Raw genomic sequence first — 16,667 nt, forward strand, 5'->3', positions numbered from 1 at the left:
CCAGGTTTTCTCCAACAGTTTTTCCATTGCTGGACACAATATGGGATACCTACAGTTTAAAAGAGGAAAGGCTTATTTGGCTCACAGATAAGGAGATTCAGCTCATGGTATGCTGGCTGTAAAGCAAAAACATCATGGTGGAACACGTGGCAGAGGAAAACTTCTCACCACATAGCACCCAGGAAGGAGAACTCCAAGGAAAGAACTGGAGAGGGAGATGTACACTCCAAAGGCACCCCGTCAGTGGCATTCCTATTCCAACCAGCCCCACTTCCTAATATCACATATAGCTATGAACTCATCAATGGGTCAGTCCGTTGGTTGAGTACAGCACCTCCATGATCTATCACTTTCCAAAAGCCCAGCCTCTGAACACATTGAGACTCTGGGGGCACATTGTGAATCTAAACCATAGCACAAGTCTTGAGCACAGTGAGCATTTCTTCCAAATGTAATCATGCGTTTACCTGCCTAGCCTTCCTGGGCCTACATTACTGACAAATTATGAGCATTATTCTTATAAAACAGGAAAACCAAGGCCCTGTGGAGAGGTTAGGCATTTGAACAGAGTCACTTATGAAGTCTAGCCTTTTTCTACTTCATTTGTATCCAGACTAGGGTTTCAGACTTGCAGGTCATCCAACTCAACCCTCTTGTTTTTTATATGGGGAAACTAACACTCATAAATGAGAAAGTTTTAACCTGGTATAAAGAACAGAAATTCAGTGAGGTCAGCTTTACCAAAAGGAGATGCCATTATCAAAAGTACAGAGATATCTGATAGCATTCAAAGGGCAAGTATAAAGCTAAGCTTTGAGAGTGTTCTGGAGCCATGACCTACAGAGAAATGGAGATGCCTTTATTTCTTCCCTTTTCTCTGCTTTCTTCTGTGTCTCCAATTCATTCTTCTCTGGCAGGGCAGTGTAGATCAACTTCAGCCTTCCTCTCCCAGGGGAAAGTGATCACCCACAACTATATCTGAGTGTATAGCTTAGGAAAGAGCCATGAAGTCAGTTGCAACCAAGGAGTTGGGATGCCATCTTTCTACACACACATCTTTGAGGAGCCCTATCTCTGATCATGTGGTATAAATTATTACTAAAGGGGAAGAATATTTTCCAGAGAAAGCAAAGAGGCAAATGGCTGGCCAGTCACCCTAAAAGATTTTTAAGCCATTAGGATTATACATCAGTAACCAATGGCTAAACCAAAATCAAAACCCATGCAGTCTTTCCTAGGGCTGCTCCACATGGGGAAACAGTAACAATTACTTGATCAGAGAAGAAGGACAGACAGACAGACAATCAGTTCTCATTCCTATTAGAATGAAGAGATAGCAGTCTCTTCTCTGGGAGCCCAGGGATCCAGACTCTAGGACCATTACAGCCAAAGGTGAGTTCCCTCTCTATCAATCCAAACTTTGAGGTACAAGTCACAGAAACCCAAAGCAGACTAGTTTTAGCACAAAAGAGAATTTATTATAAGCTTACTGGAGCACCCTACAAAATTGAAGAAGTATAGAGTCCAGGGCATTTTCGAGAATCTCAGTTCTTCCAAGATACATACATGTGCTTACCTTTTTCTTTCTCATTTTCATTTTTTATCTTTCATCTCTACTTGTTCTTGCCTGGCTTTCACATCACAAGGTATTCTCCACAAGGTTGGAAACCTGACTGCCAGAATTCCCGAGGTCTGATCATTAGAGTACCAAAGAGAAAAGAGTCTTCCCTGCCAGTACCAGGTAGAAAAAAATCCCAGAAAAGGAGTGGAATCCTCTTTTCTTCTTGTTACTATTGTTGTTTTGGTTTTTGTAGCACTCGGGACTGAATCCAGGGCCTTCACACTGAGCTATATCCCCAGCCCTTTTTTAATTTTTATTTTAGGACAAGGTCTCATCTATCTAAGTTGTTAAATTGCTCAGGGTGGGCTCAGATTTGTACCTTAGCCTCCCAGAGTTGTTCGTTTGACAAAAAGTCTTGCTATGTACCCCGCCCTGGCCTCAAACTCCCAGTCCACCTACGTCCACCTCTGGAGTGCTGCGATTACAAATATCCACCACCACACTTGGCCTCTAGGGAATAGAGTCATCTTATTGGCTGGATTCTCTTCATTTACTCGTCTTTCGGAGGTATTTTAAGGAAGGGAGTGAAACTGGGTGCTGTGGTACATGCCTGTAATCCCAGCTACTTGGGGGGTGAGATAGCAGGTTCAAGACTAGCCTGGGCAGTTTAACAAGACTGTATCTCAAAATCATTTTTTTAAATGCCTGCCGATATATATCAGTGACCAAGTGTTTGCCTAGCATGTGTGAGGCCCTGTGTTCAGTTCCTAGTACTGAAGGAGAATGGCAAACAGGATAAACAAAAGCCTTTTTTCTTGTTACTGCTTTGGGTTTTTTGTTAAAATTTTGAGACAGAGACTCACTTTGTAGTGCAGGCTGGCCTTGAACTCACTGTGTAACCCAAGCTGGCCTCAAACTTATGATGATCTTTCCACCTTAGCCTCCCAAGTGTTGGGATTACAAGCATACACCACCATACCTAGCTAAAGTCCTCCTTTGTGTCTTCCAGGTGACCATGGAGGCTGGTGGCCTCCCCCTGGAGCTGTGGCGCATGATCTTAGCCTACCTGCACCTTCCCGACCTAGGCCGCTGCAGCCTGGTATGCAGGGCCTGGTATGAGCTAATCCTAAGTCTCGACAGTACTCGCTGGCGGCAGCTATGCCTGGGCTGCACTGAGTGCCGCCACCCCAACTGGCCCAACCAACCTGATGTGGAACCTGACTCTTGGAGGGAGGCCTTCAAGCAGCATTACCTTGCCTCAAAGACATGGACCAAAAATGCCCTGGACTTGGAGTCCTCCGTCTGCTTTTCTCTATTTCGCAGGAAGAGAGAACGGCGTACCCTAAGTGTCGGACCAGGCCATGAGTTTGATAGCCTGGGTAGTGCCTTGGCCATGGCTAGTCTGTATGACCGAATTGTGCTATTCCCAGGTGTGTATGAAGAACAAGGTGAAATCATCCTAAAAGTGCCTGTGGAGATTGTAGGCCACGGGAAGTTGGGCGAGGTGGCCCTGCTAGCCAGTATCGATCAGCACTGCTCAACCACACGCCTGTGCAACCTCATCTTCATGCCAGCCTGGTTCTCACCCATCATGTACAAGGTGGGTGTCCACATCAAATAGAGGCTGTGCAAGCCTGATCCCAGGGGCTTAGCCTCTTCTCAGCAGGTTTCCTATTTTTGTTGGAATTGAGAGTAGTAGTTATTCTCATATACACACTCCTCTGGAGTCTGAACCAGTTGAGAAATGGGCAACAAGGATCAGTATAGTTCAAATTCCGCTTTGTTCTTGACAAAGGCATTTTAGAAAATGAGGTGTGGACTTGCAACAAAAACTACTTGTATCTCTTCCATACCACCCAGTTGAGCTGGAGCCTCAGGTAGAGCAGCTAGGTGAAAAGCGAGATTCTGGATGCATGCAAGGTAATGATAGGAAGAACACATTACCTGCTCATGGCAACATGCCAGAGGACACCCGTGGAGAGGAGGTCCTGCAGGAGCAGTGACCTTTAGCACAGGAACTATACCTGTGCAGGGTCAGGGAGGGTCAGTCAGGCTTTTACCAGGGTGAGGTACTTCTCAAGGATACCTGGAAAAGGGACCAGGGACTGTTAGTTCAACACATTCCTTCAGTGAACATGGAGCAGCTCAGTATAGTGGTGCATGTTTATAATCCTAGCACTCAGAGAAGTTGAGGTGGGAGGATTGTAAGTCTGAGCGCAGCCTGGGTAACTTAGTGACTTAGAGAGACACTCTCTCAAAATATAGCTTGATGCAAAGGCCTGGGATTCAATCCCCAGTACCGATTCCAAAAAAAAAAACAAACACAAAGCAGAAGATGTATTCAAAGCAAAGCAAATATGAAGGTGTTGGTAGTTCCTGGGAGAATAGTCTGTAGCTTATACATTGCCAGAAACTGACCACAATACTTGGATTATATACCTATTCAATAAAAATTACATTGCACCATTACTAAAATAATTATTTTTCATGTTTGTAATGATCATTATAATACCAGTGATTTGTGATGCACTTAGTATATGCCAAGCATATGCTGTTCGGCCACTATCTCACCCCTCTTGACAGCCTATGTCAAGGTAATATAGCATCATTTGATTTTATAGATGAAGGAGCTAAAGTTCACGATTAAGTGACATACCCAGGGTCTCACACTTAGTAAAGAATAGAGCTAGAATTCAAAGCCTGTATTTGTAATTTAAGTGATATTCCTTCTGTGACCTCATGTGATCCCCACAACAAACATTTGTGGTATAGTAGATATGGTCCCCATTTGGCAGATAAGAGCTGTTGAAGGTCAGAGATGCTAAGTAATTTTCTCAAGTAGGTACTTGAGGTTAGAGCTGATCTAAGCACTTAAGAAATTGCATCACACTGGATTCCCTGGAAGCTTAAAAGCCTGCTTCTGGAATGTTACAGAAGGATTTATGAATTTCCCTTATGCTAGTCTGCAGGTTCAGAAGGAGACTGTTTTTAGCAACAGTGTTCCGGACCTTCCACACTTTATATGTTATTCTTAGAGTAATATGTTAATTTCAGGTTCTACTTGCCACTCCAAAGTGCATCCACATCTTGGAGGGAAGGGTCCTAGCCTTATGCTTCTTTGTAACTCTCTGTCTGGCTTAGTGCTTGGCATATATTAGTGCTTAGTCCATGAGTATCTTTTAAGTAAAAAGGACCAGGGCCCTGGGTTGACCTTGCCTGAAAACTGCAAAGGCTGGGATGATTTACCCGGTCAGTTTTCAGTGACTTCTGAGGAGAACCCTAGTAATGGTTCTGTACTTTCAGAGTGCTGGCCTTTATCCTTAGAAAGGACCAAGGGAGAGAAAACAGACTTAAATTACAGCAATAAAAAAGTAGGTGCAGGCTGGGGATTTAGCTCAGCGGCACAGCTCCTGCCTGGCAAGCACAAGGTTGTGAGTTTGGTTCCCAGTACCGGAAAAAAAAAAAAAAAAGTAGGTGCAAGGGCTGGGGATGTAGCTCAGCAGCATAAGCACCTGCCTGGCAAGCACAAGGTCCTGAGTTTGATTCCCGGTACCAAAAAAAAAAAAAAAAAAAAAGGTGCAGCCGACCATCTTTTTCTGTACCACAACACACACACATGCCCACAAATTCACGCACGCACACACACCAGTGACTGTACGGTGGCTTGTTTCAGACCTGTTCCTGTGCCTCCTCCACTGCCTAAACCAGCTCAGGCAGGGCTCAGCCCATCCTGGCTGCTTTGTCCTGTGCCAGTAACCAGGGTTCTGCCCTGTCCTGATTTGAGTCACAGGGCAGCAGACTCAGGTGCAGAGCATACTCCTGCAGGTACCCAAGAAAAGGCACAAATGAAGGGAAAGCACTGTGAAAGGAGGAGATGTGGAGACACTTCTGCACAGGATTTGACACACTCTTCATACAACCCAGTCACTGAGTGGTGATTCTCCCACCTTTTGGAGCTTAGTAAAGTTGGACTCAGACCCCAATTTGTAAAAATTCAAACTGGTCCTGACCATTTCAGACCCTTTCCTAAAAGAATCTCCCTGCCTTCACCTCTGCATTAACATATGTCAAATCCGTTTCACCCAGCATCCCTCTGGTGCAGCTTCTTCCCCATTCTGTCCAAAGTCTGTCCTATTTTTCACTGACGTGGGGGAGCGGGTGTTTCTCTTTAAGCAGTTCGTGAGCATTAGGGGAATTTACTTAAGGCCTGAGAATGTGAACTCTTCTTCCATGATTCACCTTTGTCTCCTTGTTTCAGATGAGAGACATAGAAGGACAGGCAGCTCCCAATGGCTCTCCCTCTCTGATGCAGAGCAGCTCCCAGGTCCTTTGGGACCTAACTGACACTCAAGCCCTGGTGGGGAAAGGGAGATGATCAAATGGCCTTTCCCTGCTGTGCCCTCTTTAAAGATCAGAACAATTGCTGATCAGCAAAACACAGCTTACCCCTCTTACAGCCATTTTCTCTTTCTCATTTTCCAGACCACATCAGGTCATGTCCAGTTTGACAACTGCAACTTTGAGAATGGGCACATCCAGGTCCATGGCCCAGGCACCTGTCAAGTGAAGTTTTGTACCTTCAAAAACACCCATGTTTTTCTGCACAACGTGCCCTTGTGTATCCTGGAAAACTGTGAATTTGTGGACAGCGAAAACAATTCTGTGACTGTGGAGGGTCACCCATCAGCAGATAAGAACTGGGCCTACAAGTATCTACTAGGTCTTATTAGGTCCTTTCCCAGCTTGCTCCCTACAGAGGACTCTGACTTTTTAATGTCCCTGGACTTAGAGAGCCGGGATCAGGCCTGGAGTCCCAAGACCTGCGATATTGTCATTGAGGGCAGCCAGAGTCCTACTATGCCTGCCTCTAGCTCCCCAAAACCAGCCTCCAAGGTGGGATCGCAGGAGGCAGAGGTGGGCAGTGATGGGGAAAGGGTGGCCCAGACCCCAGAGAGCAGTGATGGAGGCCTAAGCCCCAGCGGAGAGGATGAAGATGAGGACCAGCTTACATACAGATTGTCCTACCAAGTTCAGGGCCCACGCCCTGTCCTGGGGGGTTCGTTTCTGGGCCCACCATTGCCTGGAGCATCCATTCAGCTGCCCAGCTGCCTGGTGCTAAACTCACTGCAGCAGGAGCTGCAGAAGGACAAGGAGGCCATGGCACTGGCCAGCTCTGTGCAGGGCTGCCTGATCCGCAAGTGCCTCTTCCGGGACGGGAAAGGAGGTGTCTTTGTCTGTTCTTATGGCCGAGCCAAGATGGAAGGAAACATCTTCCGGAACTTGACTTATGCAGTGCGATGCATACATAATAGCAAGGTGCTGTCCTGAGGGTTGACTCTCTAGATTGAGGCCTTATTGGGTCACCAGGAGCATGACTGTTAATTGCTGAGAGGGTTCCTATGGCTATGTGTAAAAGGGTGTGGTGCGGTTATTTTGCATTTCAAATAATCTTTTTTAAAACACATTAACACACAGGACTTCATGACCATCATCTGACTTGGACAGAGCAAATTATTTTTCTCATTTCATAGAAAAGGTAACAGAGGCCCAGAGAGGGAAAGTGCCTTAACTCAATCACATAGCAAGTATGAGACAGAATGGAGATTAAAACCCAGGTCTTCTGCTTCTATCCATTGTCATGCTGCTGCTTTAACATGTCACCCAGGTCCTTGTAGAAGAAAGATCTTTTCAGCATAGATAAGGGAAAATTCAGGGAGACATAATCACTGCCTTCAATTTAAACTTTAGGGGGGTACTTGAGAAGGTTTCCCAGAAGATAAGATGTCAGCGCTGAGCAAGGGAATACCTGAGAGCATGGGGCCTGGTGTGTGTGGTAAAAGCAATGGTGGGAACAGGAAGAAGGACAGAGTATAGAGAGAAAGACAAGCTCAGCTTTGGGCACATTGAGTTTGGAGACTTTGAGACCTCTGACAGCAGTGCCAGATCCTGGAGCTTTGGGGACAAATGTGTGCTGATACTGCAACCCCAGTACATGAAGTTTGAAGACCACTGAATACTACCTTCTCTAAGTATCCTTTCCATCCCATCCTCCAGTAGTAGGGGCTTGAGGCCAGGGCCAAGCTTTCATCTGGTGTTAGTAAAGTTCCAACATGAGGCTGGTTGGTAAAGCGCCTGCAGGTAATGCCAAGCCAAGCCAGGAGCACACAATGGAATGGTGGGATGCACAGTGAGGTGTTCCCCTCACCTGCTGGTGAACTGCAGGGACCAGTTGGGAAGGAAAAGACTTATTAGGTGCATCCCCAGTGGTTTTTACACCCTTTAGTGGGGTGCTTATTATATGTTCTTACAAAATCTTTGTGACAGGAAAATAAATGGCTTTCTGTCTTCTGCTTAGATTGTCATGCTCAGGAATGACATCTACCGCTGCCGGGCATCAGGCATCTTTCTTCGCTTGGAGGGTGGAGGCTTGATTGCTGGCAACAACATCTACCATAATGCAGAGGCTGGCATAGACATCCGGAAGAAGTCCAACCCACTCATCCTGGTACTTTTCTGTGTGTTCCTTTCCCTTTCAGGGTGGTTATGGGTTTTCAGAATAATTTTCTGAGAATATTTAAATGTTGCCATGTTAAATTTATATGCTTCATGTCTGCAAGTAGCTTCTGCTTTCTCTGTAGGTCCTTGTGACTCTGTCCCTCTTTCTTTCTCCATGTATTAGTAATGACTTTAAATAAGTCACTTTCTGCAATTTCCCCATCAATAAGAAAGAGGATTGGATAGACAGGGAAAGCAGAGTCCTCCCTGGGCCCTCATATGCTGTGGTTGGCTTTGAGTTTGATTTTTTTTGAGACAGGGTCTCATTATGCAGTTCAGGCTGGCCTTGAGCTCACTTTGTCACCCACGCTAGTCTCAAACCACAACAGTCCTCCTGCCTCAGCCTCCCAAGTGCTGGGATTACAAGTGTGCACCACCACACCCAGCGAGTTTGATAAAAATAAAGCAGTCCATGTCTTCCCTAAAAGACACTTACATTTAAAACAACTCATCTACTTTATCCTTATCTATACAGAAGACCTGTAAGATAGTTCTGAAGATTATGTGTTTCATGGATATTGTGGGAGAATATCGAGTTTTATGTTTGCATGAATACCACTTAAAAGTTTAGTGCATAAGAGATCAGCTCCCTTTCTACTCTGGCTTTTCCTGAGAATCAGTTTCTAGAAATTGGGAAATTATGGGCTTGGAAGAATAATGCCTCCCCTTGAATATAATGTTTATTGCATATCTTACACTTTTCTAAGCACTTCGTAGATATTTGTGTAATTATCCTTTAATCTTTATGCACCTCTGTGAAGTAGAATTATTATTATCCCCATTTTATAGATGAAGACATTGGATACAAAGAAGCAAAAGATCTTGCCTAGTCGTACAGTTAGTGACAGAGACGGGATATGAATCCAGGCAGTCTGACTCAGGGTTGATGTTCTTAGCCCATAATATCAAGACTGTCCATGAAAAGGCAAAGAAAGGAAAATCCCTAGCTATATTTTAAAAGACACATCTAACCAGTGTCCTCTTACAACCCTTCCCCTCACTGTGATTCTCGCATGTAGCCGGTAGCTGCACTACCTTGGCTTAGGAAGTTACTGCCACTGTTCCAGAGATGAGCTTGCCTGCCTGTGGGCAGAAGGAAAGGCAGAGGGGAAAGGAGTGACATGTTTCAATCTTGGCTTTATGAAAGGTGACAGGGATGGAAATACTATTTCATACACCTCTCACTGAGCTTTTCAGCCTTCTTAGGGACTTCTCTCAGATACTGGTTGACCTGGTGAATCTGCCAACCCCTTCAGAAATAGTGAAAAGTGGCTAAAAGTGAGGAGAACTTACTGTATAAAATACAGCAAGTTAGATCTTTGTCTCCATGATAGTGTTTTGCAAGAGATACAATAACTTTCTACTTCAAGTATGGAATTAGAATTCAGTTATATGTTATCAATAAGAATGATATAATTCTGTTATAACTTACTGTAAATGAAGTCACTGTGCAAAAAGCAATAAACTTTACTGAAAGGCAACAAAACTAGCCTTTCAGTGTTCAGGTCTAGCCCTGTCAAAAATATACTAATTAATCTTAGGCCTGTTTCCCCCATATGTACAAAGAGGTACCAGAAATGAGTGTCTCTAAGCATCCTGCAGTTCACACACCTCCTGTGACCTTCCCCGAGTATGTGCATCCTTCCACAGGCCCTCCCCTGAATGAGAAGTGAGGACCAGAAGCCAGTTACTCTTGCCTTTCTGATGTGGCTCCTATGGGACTGCTCTTGGCCAAGGTTCTGTTGAACTGGGGTTCTGGTGGTGCCCTGCCCTGAGATGTGGGTTCCTTGGGCTCTGGGAGGTAGGGCATGGCTGGATGGTTGTGTGTTTAGGGGGCTCTGAAGAGGCTCAGATGTTTTCTGTAGTTGGCTTATAGATGAAGCACAAGAAACTTCAACAGCAAGTACCAGTGCAACTACATCCCAAGAGACTGTAGGGAAGACTCATCTTTACACCTTCCCTTTCTATTTTTGCGTGTGCACCAGTGTAGAAAGGCAGGAAGCAGTTGGTCTGGTCTCTTTGCCATGTGCTGGGGGTATGCCACTGATGTCTTTTCTCCTCTCTGTCTGTCCTGGAGTGTTGTGTGGGCAGAGATTGAGCACTCTACTTTTTGGTGGCATATCTGATCTGTTTTCTGCAGTGTCTTATTTTCACTTGCAGTGTAACCAGATCCACCATGGCCTTCGTTCTGGCATTGTTGTCCTTGGCAATGGGAAAGGCATCATCAGGAACAACCAAATCTTTTCAAATAAGGAAGCTGGCATTTATATCCTGTATCATGGAAATCCAATAGTGAGGTACGCACCACTGTGCCCAAACCATCTGGCTGCTCCGTGTTACCTTGTTCTTGTCCCATGCTTTCTCATCTGTTACCCTAATCCTTTTCTTTCATTTGAAAACATCATTGTTTACTACAACAACTGTACAGATGGAAGCAAAGAAGAGACTTCATATAGGGAGCCGTGAGTGGTCCTCATCATGGGCCGGAAAGTTTATATTTGTAATCCCATGAAGAAGTTATTGGAATTCTAGTGAGTTAATTCCAATCTACTACTTCTGGTGCAATCCATGGTGAGAACAAAGACACTCAGGCATATTTGTAGTTATGGGGAGCCAAGGGATCCTAAGTCTGGCTACAGTGATAGCTAACCAGAACAAAGCCCTTGACCCAGGGCCAAACCTGAGTTTTATCAATTCATGAAGAAAGGAGTGGCTTGAGGATGAGTGACTATGAGAATGGCAGGAAGTAGGTGAGTGTAACGAACTGGGCTAGAAGGAAGCCTGAAATCACCTGCAATATGCAGAGGGAAGGCTATGCAGAAGAGGTAATCTGCATAACACAGTTGAGGTAGTATCTAATGTTTTGGGGTTGGTGCTTCAGCTCTGATGTGTAATCTTGCAAGCCCTGTAAAGTCATAGCCTCTTATCTCGAGGCTCAGTCCCAGCTAACAGCGTGAAGCACAGCTCTCCATCCCACCTCAGCTCCCACATGTTTTATTTGGGAGCTGTGGGGGGCCAGGGAAAGACTGCCCTGTTGTCTTTGCTTCAAAGACTACACATCAGCATCTGGCTGGACCGATTTACATTGCTTAAAGTGAATTGGGGAAAGTGCTAACCAGCTCTGCGCACAGTAGTACATGGAAATAGGGCCAGGTTCTGCCAAAATGGAGTCAGTTGCTCCTCCTTCAGGGAGAATTGCCCAGGTGGTCCTCTACAACTTCACCCAGTCTTGCCTCAGTAACACAATTGTATTTGGGCTTCCGGCTCCATTCTATTTGGCCCTATTTGACATTTGATTCAGCAAACATTATTCAATACTTCTCATACAGAGTAACAAAGGTAAGCAAGAGGGAAACCTCTGGGCAATATACATGCAGAGATATGGCAAGATGTGGGTGGTGTAGAGATTTCCACTCTTGTGAAGTACAGCCTGTTCATAGTGGGTACGTGGGATACTGTGTTAAAATCCTGGGGCTGCAGGCATTTGGCCTCAGTGCCAAAGCATGCTGTGATCCATTAGTGATGCAAGCTATAAGTGGAAAGGACAGTGGCAGTACCCTGTTTCTTCTACCCCAGGTACAGTAAGGGGCAGACTGTTATAGATGCCATCAGAGTGGTATCAAGAGAAGGAGAGAATCATTTTGACTGGGAGAATGTGGGAAGTCCTCATAGAGGAGGTGGCATTGGGGTTGGACTATCATGGAGCTAGGGATGACCTTCCTAGTCATGGGAACCGCATGAGCAAAAGCAATAGAGCACAGCAGATCTGGGGTGAGTGGACAGTTCTCTGTGGCTTGAGGAAAAAAGGGAATATTTTAAATTGGGACTGTTCCAGAAAACCTTGGACCGTATGGTCATTGCAGCATGTCCTTTTATACCTATGTGGTCACCTGTCTCTGCCATGTGGCACAATGGAAAGAAATTGTAGAAAGAAAGGCTTGGGCTGGATGGGAAAGGCCTTTGGTCAGCCATGCAGAGGAAGATAGAATAGGCTTTGTCATGAAGATGGGAAATCTTTAAAGATTTTTCAACAGAAAATTCACATAGTTATGTCTGTACTTTAGAAAAATAGCTGGCTTTAATGTGCAAGCAGATACATCCTGAGTTTTCCCCCTACATTATTCCATATGTATATTTCTAGGTTGCTGCATGGCTTTTATATTTATCACTTGGGAAAATTTAAGAACATTCTATTGTTGTAATATTCCATAATTTCTATCCATGATTTCTATTACTGTTGGGCAAATACTTTTTCACTGTTCAGGACAGCTTACTTGAGTAACTTCTGATCATAGTGCACCTTGCTAGTGCTGGGGAACCATTAGAATTTTGAGTAAAGAGCATATCACAATGAGATCAGTGTTGTGTGTCTGTAAAACATCGTCACCTTAAGAGAAGGAATTATGCTTTTTTCCCTGTGTTTGTGACATGAAGTAGGGGTGTGGGAAAAGGTTTAAGACATGACATGGCTGAGTTAAGCCACAGCATATTCTTTTGCTATTGAGAGTTATATAACCTACAGTCACTCCTAAGTAAGCTTAGCACAGCCTCCTAGGAATTCTTTATGCCACGAATACATGCACCATGGTGACATCTGTTTAAAGTAGTATTTATATATAGATGACAGCAAGAAGAAGTCACAAAAAATTGGATATTATTGTGCTTATCTTGCTTATTTGTGGGTTTAGTTTTTGGACAAGCTGTCCCTGTAACAACCAAAAATGTCCAAGGACCCGGTCTATAGGACTTCAGGAAATACTTTAAACTCTGTGAACTTGAGCCCCCAGAAAGCCCACAGAAGAAGGCAGTGGCCTTGAAACATGATTTGGTATCCTGGTCTCACTCTTATCTTATTCCTCTTCCATTTTAGTGGGAACCACATCTTCAAGGGACGCGCAGCTGGCATAGCTGTGAATGAGAATGGCAAGGGTCTCATCACAGGTATGCAATGAAGCTGTGGACAGGACCATCCTCTGGTGTTACTCCTGCCAGCTTCAGGACCTCACACAAGTCCCTCACCTATTGCAGACCTCCCGTTCAGACCAGCAGACTGGCACCCAAGATCACCAGCTCCATGCTGGGACTAATTCTCATGTGGGCATAGCACATCGCATATCTGCTGTCTGCCAGGCCCAGGGCTGATGGCATCTCACTGATGGGTCACAACACTTCCAGAAGCATGGACACCAGGGGGACTATCTGAATCCTCCTCTAGGCTTTTGTGTGGCTGTCTGCCCTGGAAATCTCTATCTAGCCAACTCCTATTCACCCTCCAGGTTTCTTCTCAAGTGTCTCCTCCTCAGAGAAGCCTTCCCTGACCTTCCTTTGTACACAGATATACTCACTGTGTCCAGGATGCCACCTCTGTAGGACATTCTAAATAATTTCTTGGTGCATTGTTTTATCCCGTCTCCTGTGTGAGGTAGTACATTCCACAAAACAAGGATTGAATTTGCCTGATGCATCAGTGGAACCTCAGCACAGAGTACAGTCATGCTTGGGACCTTGGCCCAGGGAAGCACCTGACTTCAGCTGTCATTCGTCAAACACTTAATAGGTACCACTGTATGCAGGCCACATTCCAGGAGCTGGGGGTACAGTAGTAACAAAATAGATTCTTCCCCTTCTCAGGAACTCATATTTTAGAGGGAAAGCAAGTAAATAAGTAAAAGCCTATATAAGCAAGAAAAACAATGCCAAACTAAGGGTGATAAGGGCTCTATAGGTTATCTACATAAAGAGAGGGCCTGTGTGGTCAAGATCAAAAGGGTCAAGATCATGTGGTCAGGACAGGCCTTTCTGAGAGAGTAACATGTAAAACAGAACCTGGAAGATGGGAAGCAACCTAGGAAAAGAGTCTGTCATGCTGCAACAGACACAGCATACCTGAGCAGTGAGACTGCTTCAGGGTTTGGCGTGTGATGAGGAGAATGGGATTGGGTCTCAGAGGCAGGAAGGAGCCCGTCACATAGGGCCTGGTGAGTGATTTCAGGAGGAGTCTACCCGGCCAGTGCAGGGGACAGCAGTGTCTCACAGTGGTGGGACACCTATGGCAAGACAAAAGATGTTAATGTATGAGGTTTTTTATTATTATTATTTATTTATTTATTTGTCTTTTTGAGACAGGATCTCGCTATGCAGTTCAGGCTGGCCTTGAGCTCACTTTGGCCCAGGCTGGTCTCAAACTCACAACAATCATCCTGCCTCAGCCTCCTGAGTGCTGGGATTATAGGCATGTGCCACCACACCCAGCAAGTTGTTTTTTCCTAAACTAAAACCTCAGTGTTCAGGATTAATAGAAGTGTTGGTACTTTGCAATAAATAAGTGGGTTTTGGGTTGTAATTTGGGCACTGTCTCTAAAAGGTTCGCCATCACTGGCTAGGATCACACTTCGGACCTGTGACTTTCACCCCATCCCTGAGAAGGATGAGGTGAGAGGAGAGAGGAGAGGAAGCGTCTGGTCAGAGTGCATAGCTGAGGCTGAGGACAGGCAGCCTTCTCAGGCTTGAGGGGAATGGCTGGACTCTGCCCCTGAGGCTCTAGAGCTGGTTTATTCTCATTCATCAGCCCAAAGGCCATTGGAAACAGTGGGAACTGGGGATGTAACTGCACAAGACAGACAGACCCTGCCCTCTGGGAAAGTGGACGAGTCCCAGAAACATCAACTAGTAGACAAGCTTCAAGGTGCTGACTGCCAACAGGGCAAGGCCTGGGTGACCTGGTCTGGGGTATCCTTTCTCTTAGCTATCCAAGTCCCCACTGCCAGCACTGGAGGGGGCCTTTGGGTGTTCACCTTCATTCTACCTCTCTTCATAGAAAATGTCATCCGTGAAAATCAGTGGGGAGGCGTGGACATCCGCCGTGGAGGGATCCCTGTTCTCAGGAGCAACCTCATCTGCTTTGGCTACTCAGATGGTGTGGTTGTGGGAGATGAAGGCAAAGGACTGATAGAAGGAAATACCATCTATGGTGAGGAGCATGTGCCCAGGGGCAAGGGGTTGGGGCCCAGTCCTGCCTGGGAGGCAGGAAGCCCAGGTTCCATCTTCAAGTGTGTGGTTCCTGAGAAAGTCATTGGCTTTCCTGGACCTCAAAGACCTCATCTGAGTTGCAGGAACTGTACCAGGCCCTCTCAGAATAAAGAGTCTCTCTTATAAACCACTTAGTAATCCACTTTGAGGGCATGGGATCAGTCAAGCGGAGCTTTGTTCCCAAAATAGCGAAAGGCAAAAGTTGGATTATGTCTAAGGGCAGCCCATGTGAGCTCTGACACATGGGCATCTAACACCCTTCGTTGCATCTTTTGACCCAGAGAAGTGGAAATATAATGGAAACACAGGTAATCACAGAAAAAAAAAAAAAAAAAAAAATTATACTCGGGGACTTTTTTTTTTTTTTTTTTTTTTTAATTTATTTAAAAGAGTAAAAGAAGGATAACATAGTAATAGGGGGATTTACTGAATTACAGACAAAGTGGTAGGACATTATCAATGGTTATTATTTTACCTATTGGTATCTTCAAGATAGTTTCTCAGAAAACAAATAGACAAATAATAGTGAGTTACAGACAAAAATGGTAGGAAATTATCAATGGTTATTGTACTATACTTTGGTTTCTTCAAAGTGGTTTCTAGGGAAAACAAATAGAGCTATCAATGAATGATCAATTAAATTATCATTGACTATTCTCAGTGGTTGTTGTTGAAAACACATAGTAATAAACATACATCCATTTACGAAATAGCATAGGAACAATAAAAACATTACAGAGTTATGGACAGATTGGTAGGAAATTATCAATGACTGCTGTAATACATGTTGGTATCTTCAAAGTGGTTTCTTAGGAAAACGAAGATATGCAAGAAAGATTTAACAAGCAGGTACAGCCCAAGGGTAGTGAAAAATAGCGGATTACCTCCTCATCAGTGACTCTTTTCACTGAGGTGTGACAGCTGAAAGGAAGGCCAGGATTGAAAAGAAGGATCGAGAGACTAGCACCACTGTCCAGCAATAGGCTGTTTACTTTTTCCTCTATAGTCATGATTATCTGGGGCTCCTCCTTGAAGATAACAGTCTGGCCAGAGGGAGAAGGCAGAGTATACCCTGGGCCCCTTCATTCCTGTTGGACGAGCTGTAGGAGAGGTCTGAGCTCTGGGGCCTTCACTTGAGAGGCCAGTCTGACCTCTAGTGGTCACCTTTACAGTCAGGGCATGGCCCAGGGGGCTTCTTAGGGCAGTCCCTCTTGAGACAGCCTGGCTTTTGACAGCAGTAGCAGATGAATGTAGTCAATGAGTTCTTCCTGGGGCCTTGAGAATCAGACTTAGGGTCTGTTTCTCTTAGTGCTGCAACAAAGGCAGCTGTTTTTTCTCAGTCTCTTTGTTTTCTCTCCTTGGCCACCTCCTCCTCATGGCTATAAAAAACTAAGGAGACAATTCTTACTAACCTCTCAAGTGAGCTACCTGGGGCAAAAGCCATTTTTTGTACCTTTTTTCTACTATTTGGGGCTGACTGAGTAATAAACTTATCTTTAAGAATAGTTTGTCCCTCTACTGA

The 16,667-nt window shown here is 44.9% G+C and overlaps 1 protein-coding gene across 1 annotated transcript in view; it reads left to right on the plus strand.

Annotated features, from left to right (window-relative positions):
* The window catches only part of Fbxo10 (F-box protein 10), a 54,292-nt gene that overhangs the window by 28,225 nt on the left and 9,400 nt on the right, over positions 1 to 16,667 (plus strand). Inside the window, exons 2-7 of the mRNA XM_005382877.2 lie at positions 2,571 to 3,161; positions 6,044 to 6,877; positions 7,917 to 8,066; positions 10,277 to 10,413; positions 12,987 to 13,057; positions 14,934 to 15,086. Coding sequence (XP_005382934.1) covers positions 2,571 to 3,161; positions 6,044 to 6,877; positions 7,917 to 8,066; positions 10,277 to 10,413; positions 12,987 to 13,057; positions 14,934 to 15,086 — 1,936 coding nt within the window. The remainder of the gene's footprint in view (positions 1 to 2,570; positions 3,162 to 6,043; positions 6,878 to 7,916; positions 8,067 to 10,276; positions 10,414 to 12,986; positions 13,058 to 14,933; positions 15,087 to 16,667) is intronic.

This window comes from Chinchilla lanigera, unplaced genomic scaffold (assembly GCF_000276665.1).
Source record: "Chinchilla lanigera isolate Chin_1 unplaced genomic scaffold, ChiLan1.0 scaffold00018, whole genome shotgun sequence".
NCBI classification, from domain to species: domain Eukaryota; kingdom Metazoa; phylum Chordata; class Mammalia; order Rodentia; family Chinchillidae; genus Chinchilla; species Chinchilla lanigera.